Source organism: Hypanus sabinus, chromosome 13 (assembly GCF_030144855.1).
Source record: "Hypanus sabinus isolate sHypSab1 chromosome 13, sHypSab1.hap1, whole genome shotgun sequence".
Lineage (NCBI taxonomy): Eukaryota > Metazoa > Chordata > Chondrichthyes > Myliobatiformes > Dasyatidae > Hypanus > Hypanus sabinus.
The window spans coordinates 88524201-88538625 of NC_082718.1; the positions used below are offsets into that span (position 1 = coordinate 88524201).

Here is a 14425-nt window from a genome sequence, read left to right on the forward strand (position 1 = left end):
GTTGGAAGTGAGTGGCAGGTGATTGCTGTTAGCTGAGTGGAGATTGGGAAGTGCCTGTCTGTGCAGACCTGATGCTTAGGTAGTGTTTTCTAAACTCTAATCACTCCCTTTGTGAAAACAAAATCCTCCTCGGATCCCCTCCAAGCATTTTACCCCTTAGTCTAAAATTATGCACTTGCTTTAGACACTGTTGATGAGAGACTAAGTTTCCTTCCATTTATGTCCCTCATAGTTTTGTTTACCTTAAACATATCCCCCACCCCACATGGTCACCTCTTGCTCCAAAGAAAACTAACTTAGCCTATCAGGTTCCTGAAATGCTCCATTCTACCACCATCTTGGCAAATCTCCTCTGCTCATTCTCGGTACATGTTTCTCATATAGAGTGGCAACCAAAACCGTCCACAGTACTGCAGCTGTGACCCAAGCTAAGTATAATGAAGTTATACCACGACCCTGTTGCCCTTATATTCTGTAATCCAGTTCATAAAGACAAGTATCTTGTATAAAGACTTGAAAGTCTGTAGATGCTGGATATCCAAAGCATCACACACAAGATGCTGGAGGAACTGAGCAGTCAGGCAGCTTCTACTGAAATGAATAAGCAGTTGACAGTTCAGGCTGAGACCCTTTTTTAGGACTGAGAAGGAAGTGGAAAGATGCCTGAGCAATAAGTTAGGGGAAGAGGAAGGCTAGCTGGAAGGTGATGGGTGAAGCCAGGTGGGTGGGAATGGTTAAGGGCTGGTGAAGAAAGAATCTGATAGGAGGGGAGAGTGGACCATAGGAGAAAGGGAAGGAGGAGGGAATTCAAGGGTAAGCGAGAGGCAGGTGAGAAGGGGTAGGAGGTCAGTGAGGGGAATAGAGGAAGGTAGCATTAATTTGTTAACTGGAAGGAGAAATCGATCAGGTTGGAGGCTACTCAGATGGAATATAAGGTGTTGCTCCTCCACCCTGAGGGCGGCCTCATCTTGGCTCAAGAGGAGGCCTTGGAGTGACATGTTGGAATGGGAATTGGAATTGAGATGTTTAGCCAGCGGGAAGTCCGGCTTACAGCAGATGGTTGCGAAGGTGCCCAACGAAGCGCAACCTCCCCCCTCCCCCCCCCCCCCACAGGTCTGACCAGGCACAATAGAAGATGCGAACAGATTCGCAGAAGCATTGCCTCACTTGGAAGGACTGTCCGGGGCCCTGAATGGGGGTGGGGGAGGAGGTGTGTGGGTAGGTGTAGCACAGGCCACTTGCCAGGATGAGCGGCAGGTGGGAGGTTGGTAGGGAGGGATAAATCAACGAGGGAATCACGAAGGGAATGATCCCTGCAGAAAGCGGAGTGGGATATGTTTAGTGGTAACTTGTATGCCTTCTTCACTGCCTTATCTAGCCATGCTGCTAACTTTGGGAACCTTGGACTTGCTTCTATGTTCAATACACCCTAGGGCCTTAGGGTTGCAGGGAACCATTGCAGAGGAGTTAAGGCAAGCAATGATCATATAGAATGGCAGGGTAGGATTAATGAGTCTGCTGACCTACTCCCGATCCTATTTTCTTGTGCTCTTGTGCCACTGATTGCCTCTGCACTGCTCTGATTAGCCCTCCCAAAGAGCATCACCTTATACTCATCAGAATTAAATTCCACCTGCTTTAAGTTCTGCCTGCCTTAGAAACTGACCAGCAGCTATCTAATGCATCATCAGACAGCACAACAAACAGGCATCATTCTGGACACACTCTCAGTAGAGGCTTACAGCCCCAAAGGTACATCACATTTTATACCCTTAAGATCAAAGGTAACAGTAGGTTATTCCATGCAATTTCAATAGTTACAATTGCCTTGTTTACTTCAGTACTTTAGATTGACTAATGGTTCTGTTGGGATACAGTATATAATGGAAGCACGTTGTAAATGATAAAACACCTCTGAAGGTCCAAACCCCTTTGGGAGTAACTAATGAACACAAATATTCGAAAACCTTTTGAAGACAGAGAGCCAGACTCCCAATATTAATGCCAGGGCTGTTTCCCAGTACACAAATATGATAACTACACGAAAGTATTGGTTTTCTATATCTGTGACCATGCTTGATATGCTAAGTGACAACATCTGCCTGGTCTGTCAGCTTGCACTCAAATCACGATGGTGCAAATAACTTAGCCAGTGTTGCCTGGTTTGATGCAAGCCAATTAACACAGCCCCATTGTCTTAATGTTTGGCTCTTGCAGATACTATCTCAGTCTGTGGAGCATCTGTGCTTTTAACTTCGATTTACTGCTTGCAATTTACAATAAGAACAGAAAGCTGATTGCAAGCTTCCTAAACATTTACATTTACAATTAAAATGCAATTTTGTTTGAATTAATTGCTGCTAAATTCACATAATGCCAGAATACTCCCAAACACCACAGCTGGGGCCTTTAAAATGACTTTTGCTTCTGTTCTTTGTGCCTATTTATTAAACCAAAGATCCCACATGTTTCAACAGAGATTAGACAACATCCGCCTTGGGTTTCTCACTTTGTGAAAAACTTCTCTCATTTTGCCCGGGTTGCCTTTCCTGTCATGGCTGATTGATGTGTGCTTAATGTGTTTCTACAAAGATAAGTGTTGGATGACGTGGATGCAATTTCCATCTAAGGGGCATGGAGATCTGCTGAAGTCAAGGGAACTAAATTAATGCAAAACAAATGCAGTTGCCATTTAGTGCTGGTGGCTGGGACAGCCTCATCAATAAATTTATGAGTTTTTCATTTCACCTTTTGTTTGATTTGTTTTGTTAATCATTGTCTAGATCAGCATGAAAAGTATTCCATTTGCAAAGCTCAGCTGGAGGAACAGAAGGACAGTTGTATTGACTTGTGGCAGAAGCGTTTAAATACAGTTGGGGTGTTTAGCAGATGGAGCATTGATCTTACATGGCTTTTTCAGCTGCTCCAATTTTGTGCAAAGTGTCAGCTGGTGTGCGGGTTGCAACATGCAGAATTAGTCTGGAGGGCTTACTGGAATGAATGGCTGCATTTCTGAGTTATGGTGATTTCATTGTACTGCGGTCCTTCAGAGGACTCAGATACCACCAATGGCGATGAGGATGCAAGGCCACGAACGTTCAAAGCAGAGGAAATGAGGTCGAGTTAAAGAAAGTTGTGACGAGTCCAAGGGACAGAGTTCAGCAGGACTGGCGAATTACGAATGGAAACTACCCCCGGGGTACATGGTAGACCTGAATATTCTGGAACTTTAGGTAGAACACATACTTCAAGGGCTAGACCCTGGAGGACTATGGTCCCAGCGCAGGCCATTGGGAGTACACAGTTTAAATGGTTTCAGCATGGACTAGATGGGCTGAAGGGCCTGTCTCTGAGTTGTGCTTCTCTATGACTCTGAGAACATAGAACATTAGAGCATGTACAGCCCTTTGGCCCACAATATTGTGCAACCCTTTAACCTGCTCCAAGATCAATTTAACTCTTCCCCTACACATAATCTGATAAGTTTTTATCTGCAATTTGAGAAGGATAAGGGCAGCTTGGAGGTGTCAGTGTTGCAGTTGAACAGGGGAGACTATGGAGCCATGAGGGGGAAGCTGGCCAAAGTTGACTGGACGGATAGCCTAGCAGAAAAGACAGTGGAACAGCAATGGCAGGTATTCTTGGGAATAATGCACAAGGTGCAAAATCAGTTCATCCCCCAGAGAAGGAAGGATTCAAAGGGGGGAAAGGGGCCACAGTGGTTGACAAAGGAAGTCAGAGATTGCATAGCATTAAAAAAAAGGAAGTATGACAGAGCTAAGGTGAGTGGGAGGACAGATGATTGGGAAGTTTTTAAGGAACAACAGAACTTAACTAAAAAGGCAATACGGGGAGAAAAAATGAGGTACGAACGCAAGCTAGCCAGGAATGTAAAGGAAGATAGTAAAAGCTTTTTTAGGTATGTGAAGAGAAAGAAGATAGTTAAGAACAATGTTGGGCCCTTGAAGAATGAATTGGGTGAAATTGTTATGGGAAACAGAGAAATGGCAGAAGAATTTAATGAGTACTTTAGATCTGTTTTCACTAAGGAAGACACAAGCAATCTCCCAGATGTATGGATGGGCCAAGGACATAGGGTAACAGAGGAAATGAAACAGATTGATATTAGGAAGGAAACAGTGATGAGAAGACTGAAGGGACTGAAGGTTGACAAATCCCTAGGTCTGGATGGTCTGCATCCTAGGGTACTAAAGGAGGTGGCCCTGGAAATTGCGGATGCATTGGTAATCATTTTCCAATGTTCCTTAGATTCAGGATCAGTTCCTGAGGATTGGAGAATGGCTAATGTTATTCCACTTTTTAAGAAAGGAGGGAGGGAGAAAACAGAGAACTATCGACCTGTCAGCCTAACATCGGTGGTGGGGAAGATGCTAGAGTCCATTATTAAGGATGAAATAGTGGCATATCTAGTTAGCAGTGATAGGATTGGGCTGAGCCAGCATGGATTTATCAAGGGTAAATCATGCTTGACTAATCTGTTGGAGTTTTTCGAGGATGTAACCAGGAAGTTAGACGGGGGGAGATCCAGTGGATGTAGTGTTCCTCGATTTTCAGAAGGCATTTGATAAGGTCCCACATAGGAGATTGGTGGGTAAAATCAAAGCTCAGGGCATCGGGGGGAAGACATTGACATGGATAGAAAACTGGTTGGCAGATAGAAAGCAAAGGGTAGCGGAGAGTGGGTGTTTCTCAGAATGGCAGGTGGTGACTAGTGGGGTGCCACAGGGCTCGGTATTGGGACCACAGCTGTTTACAATTTACGTCAACGATTTAGGTGAAGGCATTGAAAATAACATCAGCAAATTTGCTGATGATACTAAGCTGGGTGGCAGTGTGACATGTGATGAGGATGTTAGGAGAATTCAAGGTGACTTGGATAGGCTGGGTGAGTGGGCAGATACTTGGCAGATGACGTTTAATGTGAATAAGTGTGAGGTTATCCACTTTGGGAGTAAGAACAGGACGGCAGTTTATTATCTGAACGGTGTAGAGTTAGGTAAGGGAGAAATACAAAGAGATCTAGGAGTCCTTGTTCATCAGTCACTGAAGGTGAATGAGCAAGTGCAGCAGGCAGTGAAGAAGGCTAATGGAATGTTGGCCTTTATTACAAAGGGAATTGAGTACAAGAGCAAGGAAATCCTCTTGCATTTGTACAGAGCCCTGGTGAGACCACACCTGGAGTATTGTGTACAGTTTTGGTCTCCAGGGTTAAGGAAGCACATCCTGGCTGTAGAGGAAGTGCAGCGTAGATTCACGAGGTTAATTCCTGGGATGTCTGGACTGTCTTACGCAGAGAGGTTAGAGAGACTGGGCTTGTACACGCTGGAATTAAGGAGATTGAGAGGGGATCTGATTGAAACATAAAAGATTATTAAGGGATTGGACAAGATAGAGGCAGGAAATATGTTCCAGATGCTGGGAGAGTCCAGTACCAGAGGGCATGGTTTGAGAATAAGGGGTAAGTCATTTAGGACAGAGTTAAGGAAAAACTTCTTCTTCCAGAAAGTTGTGGGGGTCTGGAATGCACTGCCTCGGAAGGTAGTGGAGGTCAATTCTCTGGATGCTTTCAAGAAGGAGCTAGATAGGTATCTTATGGATAGGGGAATCAAGGGATATGGGGACAAGGCAGGAACCGGATATTGATAGTAGTTGATCAGCCATGATCTCAAAATGGCGGTGCAGGCTAGAAGGGCCGAATGGTCTACTTCTGCACCTATTGTCTATTGTTTATTGTATATTTCTCTTTCATCGATGTGCCTATCAAATCTCTTAAGTATCCCTAATGTATCTGCTCTACCACCACCCCTGACAGCGCACCCACCACTCTCTATGTTATAAAACTAATGTGCGATGTACTCGCCTACTTTCCTCCAATCATCCTAAAAGTATGCCCCCTTCTAGTAGCCATTTCTGCCCCAGGTAGAAATCTCTGGCTATCTACTCGATCCATGCCTCTTATCAGCCTGTACTCCTCTATCAAGTCACCTCTCATCCTCCTGCGCTCCAAAGAGAAAAGCCCCAGCTCGCTCACCCAGGTGGCTGTGTCAAAGCACAGGACAGGTTCAAGTACGTATTTGGATTGAATGGAGGCATTTCTCCATGCAAGCAATTATATAAAACGAGCAGGAGCAAGTAACTCCAACTAAACAAAGTGGTTTGCAAGTAGAAGAGGCATTGCAATGGAAATGTTGTTGAAGGATGTTTAGAAGTTACGTTGGTCCATGGTCTCCTCTTGTGCCAATAGGAGGCCACCCTCAGGGTGAAGGGGCAACACCTTATATTCTGTCTGGGTAGCCTCCAACTTAATGGCGTGACTATCAATTTTTCCTTCTGGTAAAAATATTTCCCTCACCCTCCCCTCTTCCTCTGGCCTTTTAACTCTTCTCACCTGCCTCTCACTTCCCCCTGGGTTCCCTCCTCCTTCCCTTTCTCCTACCAGATCCCTTCACCTCCAGCCCTTGACCTTTATCTCCCGCCTGGCTTTGCCTGCCACCTTCCAGCTGGTCTCCTCCCCCACCCTCCCACCCTTTTGTTCTGGCTTCTTCCCACCTCCCTTTCAACCCCAAAGAAGAGTCTTGGCCTGAAACATGGACTGTCTCTCCATTCCCATAGATGCTGCCTGACTTGATGAGTTCCTTCAGCGTTTGTGTGTGTCGTTCAGCGAGTGATGGAGACGTCCCATGTGTCAGTTGACAGATGTAGTAACAAGCGGAACTTCTCACTGGATTCTGAATCACATGAAAGGCAGGACAGCCTGTGACTATCATTAGGACCACCGTTCATCTCAGTTCTCCCCAGAGGAGGCAGCTCACAGTTCCCGCCATAACAAAGAGGGATACATGGTGCAAGTTTATAAAGGCAGACAAAACACACGTCCCCTGTGAGGGTGGAGGTTAAGAATGAAGCTGATGTCAGGTGAAACATCAGACTGCATGAATTGCCAACAAACCAAGGGTGTATTAGGAGGGGACAGGTTCTCGTCGGATGGAATTGCTGTCTTCTAGGTGACATACAGGACAACACCAGTGAGTATGACCCAGAGGAGATCCTGATGGACTGTTGGCTCAAAGTAGGCTTAAAGCTGGTGAGACCAAACCTGGAGCAGAGAATGTTGAATTCAAGGAAATTCCCAATCGTTACTGAAAAAAAAATGAAATCACTTTTGAGTGGTTTCAAAGATTCAAAGTGCATTTATTGTCAAAGTATGCACACAGAGTACAACGTTTTGATTTGTCCTCCGGCAGGCAGCCACAGAACAAAGAAACAAAGAAACACCTTGGAACCTGTTCAAAGAAAACATAAAACACCCAACGCGTGAAAGAACAAATTGCGCAAATAGTGAGTGGAGAATATCAAACATCACAAACCAGGAGTCCAGGAGAAGTCAGTTTCATTCAGTTCAGCGCCGTGCCGATAGCCAACTACAGGCCGCATAGCCAGTCTGCACCAAAGTGCCGCAGTCCATTTCATTCACCCCGAAGGACAGGGTGTGAAGATCTAGATCTCTTGGCCTATAATGGAAGGCAACAATGAACACAGAGAGCTACAGACAAAGGAGCTGAAGAAAACATACAGTGTCCTGAAGCCAGAGTAAACATTGCGGTGACGTCAGGCGTACAGGATCTGGTGATAGAGTTCAGGAGCTGAAGTTTCAAATCTACACTTGTTAATGTTTACTGCCCTTTTACTTATGTTAAAGAAAGTAGTGTGATTTTTTTAATTGATTGTAAAAGGGAAATAATTTGTTGGAGGTCCTGAACATTGATGAATTGAATTTATTACTTACATCCTTCATATACATGAGGAGTAAAAATCTTTATGTTACATCTCCACCTAAATGTGCAATTTATAGTAATTTATAGTAAATAGTATGTACAACAGGACAATCAATATAACACAGAAATACAATTGTATCAGCGTGAATTAATCAGCCTGATGGCCTGGTGGAAGAAGCTGTCCTGGAGCCTGTTGGTCCTGGCTTTTATGCTGCGGTACCTTTTCCCATACAGTAGCAGCTGGAATAGATTGTGGTTGGGGTGACTCGGGTCCCCAATGATCCTTTGGGCCCCTTTTACACACCTGCCTTTGTAAACGTCAACACTTCCCATTATAGTCAGTGAACCTAACTTCTTGTTTCAAAATTACCAGCACCTTATAGCGAAAACCATGTATTTACTTATTGGGATATGGTACAGAATAGGCCCTTCCAGCCCTCTGTGCCACACCGCCCTGCAACCCCCCGATTTAACCCTCGGCTAATCATGGGACAATTCATAATGACCAATTACAAGTTGATCTTTGGACTGGGGGGGACCAGAGCACCCAAAGGAAACCCACGCGGTCACAGGGAGAACATACAAATTCCTTACAGACAGGGATGGGAATTGAACCCCGGTCACTGGTACTGTACAGCATTGTGCTAACCACTACACTACCATGTTGCCCTATTGTACAATTTTAAATATAGTGAAAGTTTCAATGATAAATCCTTTTATAGAACAAATGGATTCTTAATGAAGATTTAATTTGGAAGAATGTTAATTAGTATCGAAACTTGTAATATCTATTTCTAATAATATGTTTTGTCTCTTAACAGAGTTCCAGTTCCTTACTCCTGCTCGTACAAACCTGCACAATCCAGGAATTTACCCCAAATAAATAATTCCTATTCCACCCAAGAGCTAAGAAAGACCTGTAGTCCCCAGGAAGATATCATGTTTATGAAGACACATAAAACTGCCAGTAGCACCATCCTCAACATCCTCTTCCGCTTTGGTCAGAGGCACCGGCTGAAGTTTGCTTTCCCCAAAAGCAGGAATGATTTCTACTACCCATCCTACTTCGACAGGAGCCAAGTGAAAGACTACAGGCCGGGTATCTGTTTCAACATCATTTGTAATCACATGAGGTTTAACAGCGCGGAAGTCCACAAGCTGCTGCCCGAAGATACCGTCTATTTCACCATCCTTAGGGACCCCGCTTTTCTATTTGAATCGGCGTTTCATTACTTCGGCCGCGTGATCCCTTTCACCTGGAAAATAAGCGGGGAGGACAAGCTGGCCGAATTCTTCAGGGACCCCAACCGGTACTACGACCCAAACGGCTTTAACTCCCACTACTTGAAGAACCTGTTATTCTTTGACTTCGGTTATGACAACAACTTGGATTTTGATGACCCCAGAGTAGAGAAGCATATTAAAGCCATAGACGAAAGATTCGATCTGGTAATGCTTCTCGAACACTTCGACGAGTCCCTCATCCTCCTGAAGGACGTCATGTGCTGGGGCATGGATGATATCCTGTACTTCAAGCTGAACGTGAGGAAAGATTCCACCGTGTCAAGAATGAGCGGGGCGTTGTACGACAAGGCGACGAGCTGGAATAAAATCGACTCCATGCTGTACAAGTATTTCAACGCTACCTTCTGGAGGAAGGTGGGAGAGTATGGTTTTGAGCGCATGGAGCGCGACGTGGAGGCGCTGCGGAAGCGCAATGACCACATGCAGTCCGTCTGCATCGATGGCGGGCGCCCGGTGGACGCCAGCGCCATTCAGGAGGCGTCCCTGCAGCCGTGGCAGCCGCTGGGGGAGCGCTCCATCATGGGCTACAACCTCAAAAAGAACATCAGCAGAAAGCACAGAAAGCTCTGCCGGAAGATGCTCACCCCCGAACTGCAATACCTGACAGAACTGGGAGTTAACTTGTGGTTGACAAAGCTGTGGTCCTATATCAGAGATCTGTTAAAATGGTAGCTGGCCGGCTTTAAAGCTGGGCGCCCTACTCGTGCCTTTGGCGTGACTGCCAGGAGTCGTCGCAGAGAACGATTGTTGCCACAGATGTATGGGCGTTACATTGCAGATTGCCCGTAATTGTAAGGCAATCATTAAAAATGTAATATATCAAACAGAACTGGATTACAGTCAATTAATTTACATTAGTAAAATAGTCATTAATTTGGAACTAAAGGTTCCACTGTACAATGCTCTGTAAAATATCACTCTCTATTTACTGTCCCAGCGATACCTTGTGAATGATCAAAAATTAAATAACTGTGAATTAATAATGTAATCAGAGGAATCAGAACTTCAAGCTGTATGATAGGAGTGCTTAAACATCTATGGCCAGCGCCTCCATGTAGACCCAGGAAAGGCAACAATGAGCCATTAACTTGATTCTTAGCAAATAACATAGACTTTAGAAAGTAAATATTTATAATGAATTTTCTACTGGCCCTTGAAATCCAGACTGCGTTTGTAATTGCAAATAAGGCATTGGCGGTTCAAAAAGACTGAATTCAAAACTGCTTTTTCACATCTTATTACCAGTTTTGAAGGCTTTATGTTATTTCTATGTATGATCATATCAGTGGCAATTCTAAGTCACATAATCACATCCGTAGCATTGCATTGCATTACAGGTTAACAACTCAGTGCATTCTTACAATAATGTAATTTTCCATTGGTATGAAGTTCTCAAAAAATTAACTGAACAGATCAAGCTCATAGTGCACATGTCTCTTTTTTAAATTTGTTTGTTGATATCCCAGGCAAATGTAAAATATTTATTGCATTATCTGCAGAATAATTCTATAGTTTCAGATTTGCTCAATGGAAACATTGGGGATAAAATACAACTCACCCCAATGTGAAATATATATTTCTCTATTTTCAAAGGTTTGGATTAGCTGAGTGGCTAGGATTAATGAACTGGCTTAATGCCCAAGGTTAATCATTCATTTGATCCAGTGGACAGTGATTCAAATTTACGCTGTGCACATACTAACCTTATCACTGATTACTTGCAGCCTGATTACATATAAATAGTTAGCAACAAAATGGAAATTATTTTCATTCATCCTTTTTCCTTATAATAAGTCATCAATCACTTATAAAGTGCCTTTGACACAGTAAGCTCTTATCAGGAACATAATCAAAGTTAAGAGTTTATTAGGTAAATTAGCACTGAGATGAACTTCCCAGTCAGCAGAAGTCAGCAAGGTATTCACCAGAAAGCCAATGCCTTTGTAACAGCAACACTCACAATCATCTATCAGATCTTCATGTGGACCATAAGAATTTGGCCATTCGGCCCATCGAACCTGCTCTGCCACTCATGGCTGAGACCAAGATGTGCATCTCAAAAGAGGGAAGTTGAATCTGAAGCATTAATTTGCCCATGCACTTGGAACGTGTTTGTATTTCAAATCACGTAGCTGAAGCAGTGTTATTTTTATACAACTCAGTATTTTGTATTTCTTTCAGACTCGGACATTGATTATTTGTATAAAATAATTCCGGTGGAAAGGAGAACAGAATTTGTAAGTGAACGTCGTTAGATTTGAAAGTAGTCTAGAAAGTAGTCAAACAGTAGTGGCCTTGTTCTTGAATTAGTTCAAGAACCTCTCCAGATATTTAAGAAGATATTTAAGATATTTAACATAGTACAATCCTCCAAAGCTTCACGAAGGAAATGCTGCTCCTTTGAATGGGTCATTAAACCAAATCCCTTCCAGTCGGCATGAAGACTCTCTAGGACAAGCTCAAAGATCAGAGGAGCTAGGCAAGGTTCATTTGTCAATCAACAAGAGCTGGTCAGGCCACTGCTGTTAGCACAACCCTGCTAGACTTTAAAAACTGCCACATTCCTTAAAATGCAACAGAGGCTGCACTTCAAGAGCAGTTCAAGTGTAAGACACTTTGAGTCGTGAGATATGAATGGCTGACAGAAATGCAAGTTCTTTCCTTGTGCCTTGTCTTGTAACAGACTCACCAACCACCTGCAGAGCAGATATCAGCTTGAACGTCACTCAACTCTTTCATTAAAGGTAGAGAACATTTAAAAGTCTCAGGGTCAGTGTGCAGAGTTTGTTATTGTCTGGAAGTGGTGGATGGTGGGCAGAGCACCTACTTACTCTGTGTTTTGTCCTTCCATTTCTGGGTTTCTGGTTAGAAGTGGTTAGTTACTTTACGATAGAGATGTTCCAGTTTAATTTGAATGGGCATCTATTGAAATACTAAGGAATTAAAAGGTTAAAGCAATGGAAATATGTCAGGATAAAGTAGTACAAGGATACTTATAAATAATTCTTGAACACTTCACAGTAAGACAGACGTAGCTCATGGTTTGTTACTGAAGAACGACTGAAGGCATATGTCTGTTATTATCATCATTATATACCATGTTGTATGACGTGGGCGATCATGGTCTTTCATGACTGTTCTTGGCAAATCCTCCTACGGAAATGGTTGCCATTACCTTTTTCAGGGCAGTGTCATTATCAATACTCTTCAGAGATTGTCTGCCTGGTGTCAGTGGTCACATAAGCAGGACTTGTGATCTGCACTGGCCGCTCATGCAACCATCCACCACATGCTCCCATGGCTTCACATGAACCTGATTGGGGGGCTAGGCAGGTGCTACACCTTGCCCAAAGGTGACCTGCAGGCTACGGTATGGAAAGAGCACCTTACACCTCCTTTGGTGGCGACATACTGTTATTTGCGTATAACCCTGCCCACTGTTATTTGAGCATCTGTTATACACTTAAATAATCATATTGTTCATTAAAATAGTACGATTGTTTTGAAATAATATAAACAAATGGTGCTAATTTATCTCAAATTAAAAACTTCAGAACTATATAATACATTGAATTCCTCTTCAATAAATACACTGAGAAGTACTGCTGTAGTCATGGTTACAAAACACTTAAAATAATGATAATATTAGCTAGGTATCAGTTAATTAACAATGTGTCAGAGAGTACTGTTTCCCTTTATATGAACAATTCAACAAAAGCGTTATTAAAGTATGTACATTGGCCGTGTATATTTACCCAGACATTATAAATACTGACTGACAAATTGCATTGCAAAGGAGTTTAACCAAAGTGTACTTATGGAAGTGAATTAATAAATGAACAGGGCCAGGTGACCATGCCCACATTCCCACAGGATTTATCATTGAAAATGTGACTATATTTCAAATTTTACAATAGGGCTAGTGGTTAGCACAACGCTCTACAGTAGAGCCCAGCACTGCCTGTAAGGAGTTAGTACATTCTCCCCATGGCCACGAGGGTTTCTTCCACATGCTCTGGTTTCCTCCCACAGTCCAAAACCACTTCTCACAGGTCACACTGCACCTTCCATGCATCCGCTCCAAACCAACAACGACCATTGTCATGCTACCAATTCCATTTGTCTTCAACATTTCTTTAAATTTTAATTTATACACATGACAGCTTTGTAATAAACATTATTTATAGTGACACAATTTTAACATCAGAAAGCAGCATAATATTATTTAATAAAGGATAATTATCTATTATTTATGATCAGACTTCTTACTGACACAAACAGACTTTGCATTGTGATCTTGTTAGTGTTTCTTTTCTTTTACGGTGGTTTGATTTATTTTTAGCAGAGAAGCTTACTAATAACCAAGCAGAAATAAATACTCTGAATGTTCCTCGTTGGTGCATGGCACTTTCATAAAGTGATTCCTGATAATAATACAAGGAATCAAAATGAGACTTGTAGACAGTATTAATGTTTGTTAGCATTTGCTGTTTAACCACTTGGTACTTGCTTGTATATTTGCAATGTAATTTATTCAATAAAATGATATTTTACAATAACAAGCACCTGGAGAATGACTTTGAAAGTGAAATTGGATATTTCATTACTATCCAGACATCTGAGTTCTTCCTTAAGTCGTTTGCTTCACATACCTAATCAAAAGATAATGTTCTGCTCATGATTACCTGATAGAGGTTATTGCATGTATCAGTACATAGGTAACAATCAAAGCCAAAATTGAATTCACCAAAGTTACACAGCAAGTGGTTTTAATGAAGATACCAAACCGTCTATAGGACACAATCAAAATTCAAAGTAAATGTATTATCAAAGTACAGATGTGTCACCATGAACAATCCTGAGATTCATTTTCTTGTGGACATACTCAATAAATCCAGAATAGAATAATAGCTATTGTGGAATCAATGAAAGATGGTACTAACTTGGGCATTCAACCAGTGTGCAAAAGACAATAAACTGCAAATACAAAAAGAAACAATAATAATAAATAAATAAGCAATAAACATCAAGAATGTGAGATGAAGAGTCCCTGAAAGTGAGTCCATAGGTTTTGGGAACATCTCAGTAAAGGGGCAAGAGAAGTTGAGTAACGCTATCCCCTTTGGTTCAAGAGCCTGATGGTTGAGGGGTAATAACTGTTCCTGAACCCGGTGGTGTGAGTCCTGAGTCTGCTGTCCCTTCTTCCTAATGGCAGCAGCGAGAAGAGAGCATGTTCTGGGTGGTAGGGGGTCCCCAATGATGGATGCTGCTTTCCCGTGATAATGATTTGTGTAGATTTAAAAGAAAGATTCAAGTTGAGGGTA

General features: G+C 42.6%; 1 protein-coding gene across 2 annotated transcripts in view; it reads left to right on the plus strand.

Annotated features, from left to right (window-relative positions):
* The window catches only part of gal3st1a (galactose-3-O-sulfotransferase 1a), a 31734-nt gene extending 18071 nt beyond the window's left edge, over positions 1-13663 (plus strand). For both annotated transcript variants that reach the window (XM_059988094.1, XM_059988095.1), the window contains exon 4: positions 8618-13663. In XM_059988094.1, the coding sequence (XP_059844077.1) occupies positions 8618-9773 (1156 nt within the window). In that variant the 3' untranslated portion in view covers positions 9774-13663. The remainder of the gene's footprint in view (positions 1-8617) is intronic.
* The last annotated feature ends 762 nt before the right edge of the window (positions 13664-14425 follow it).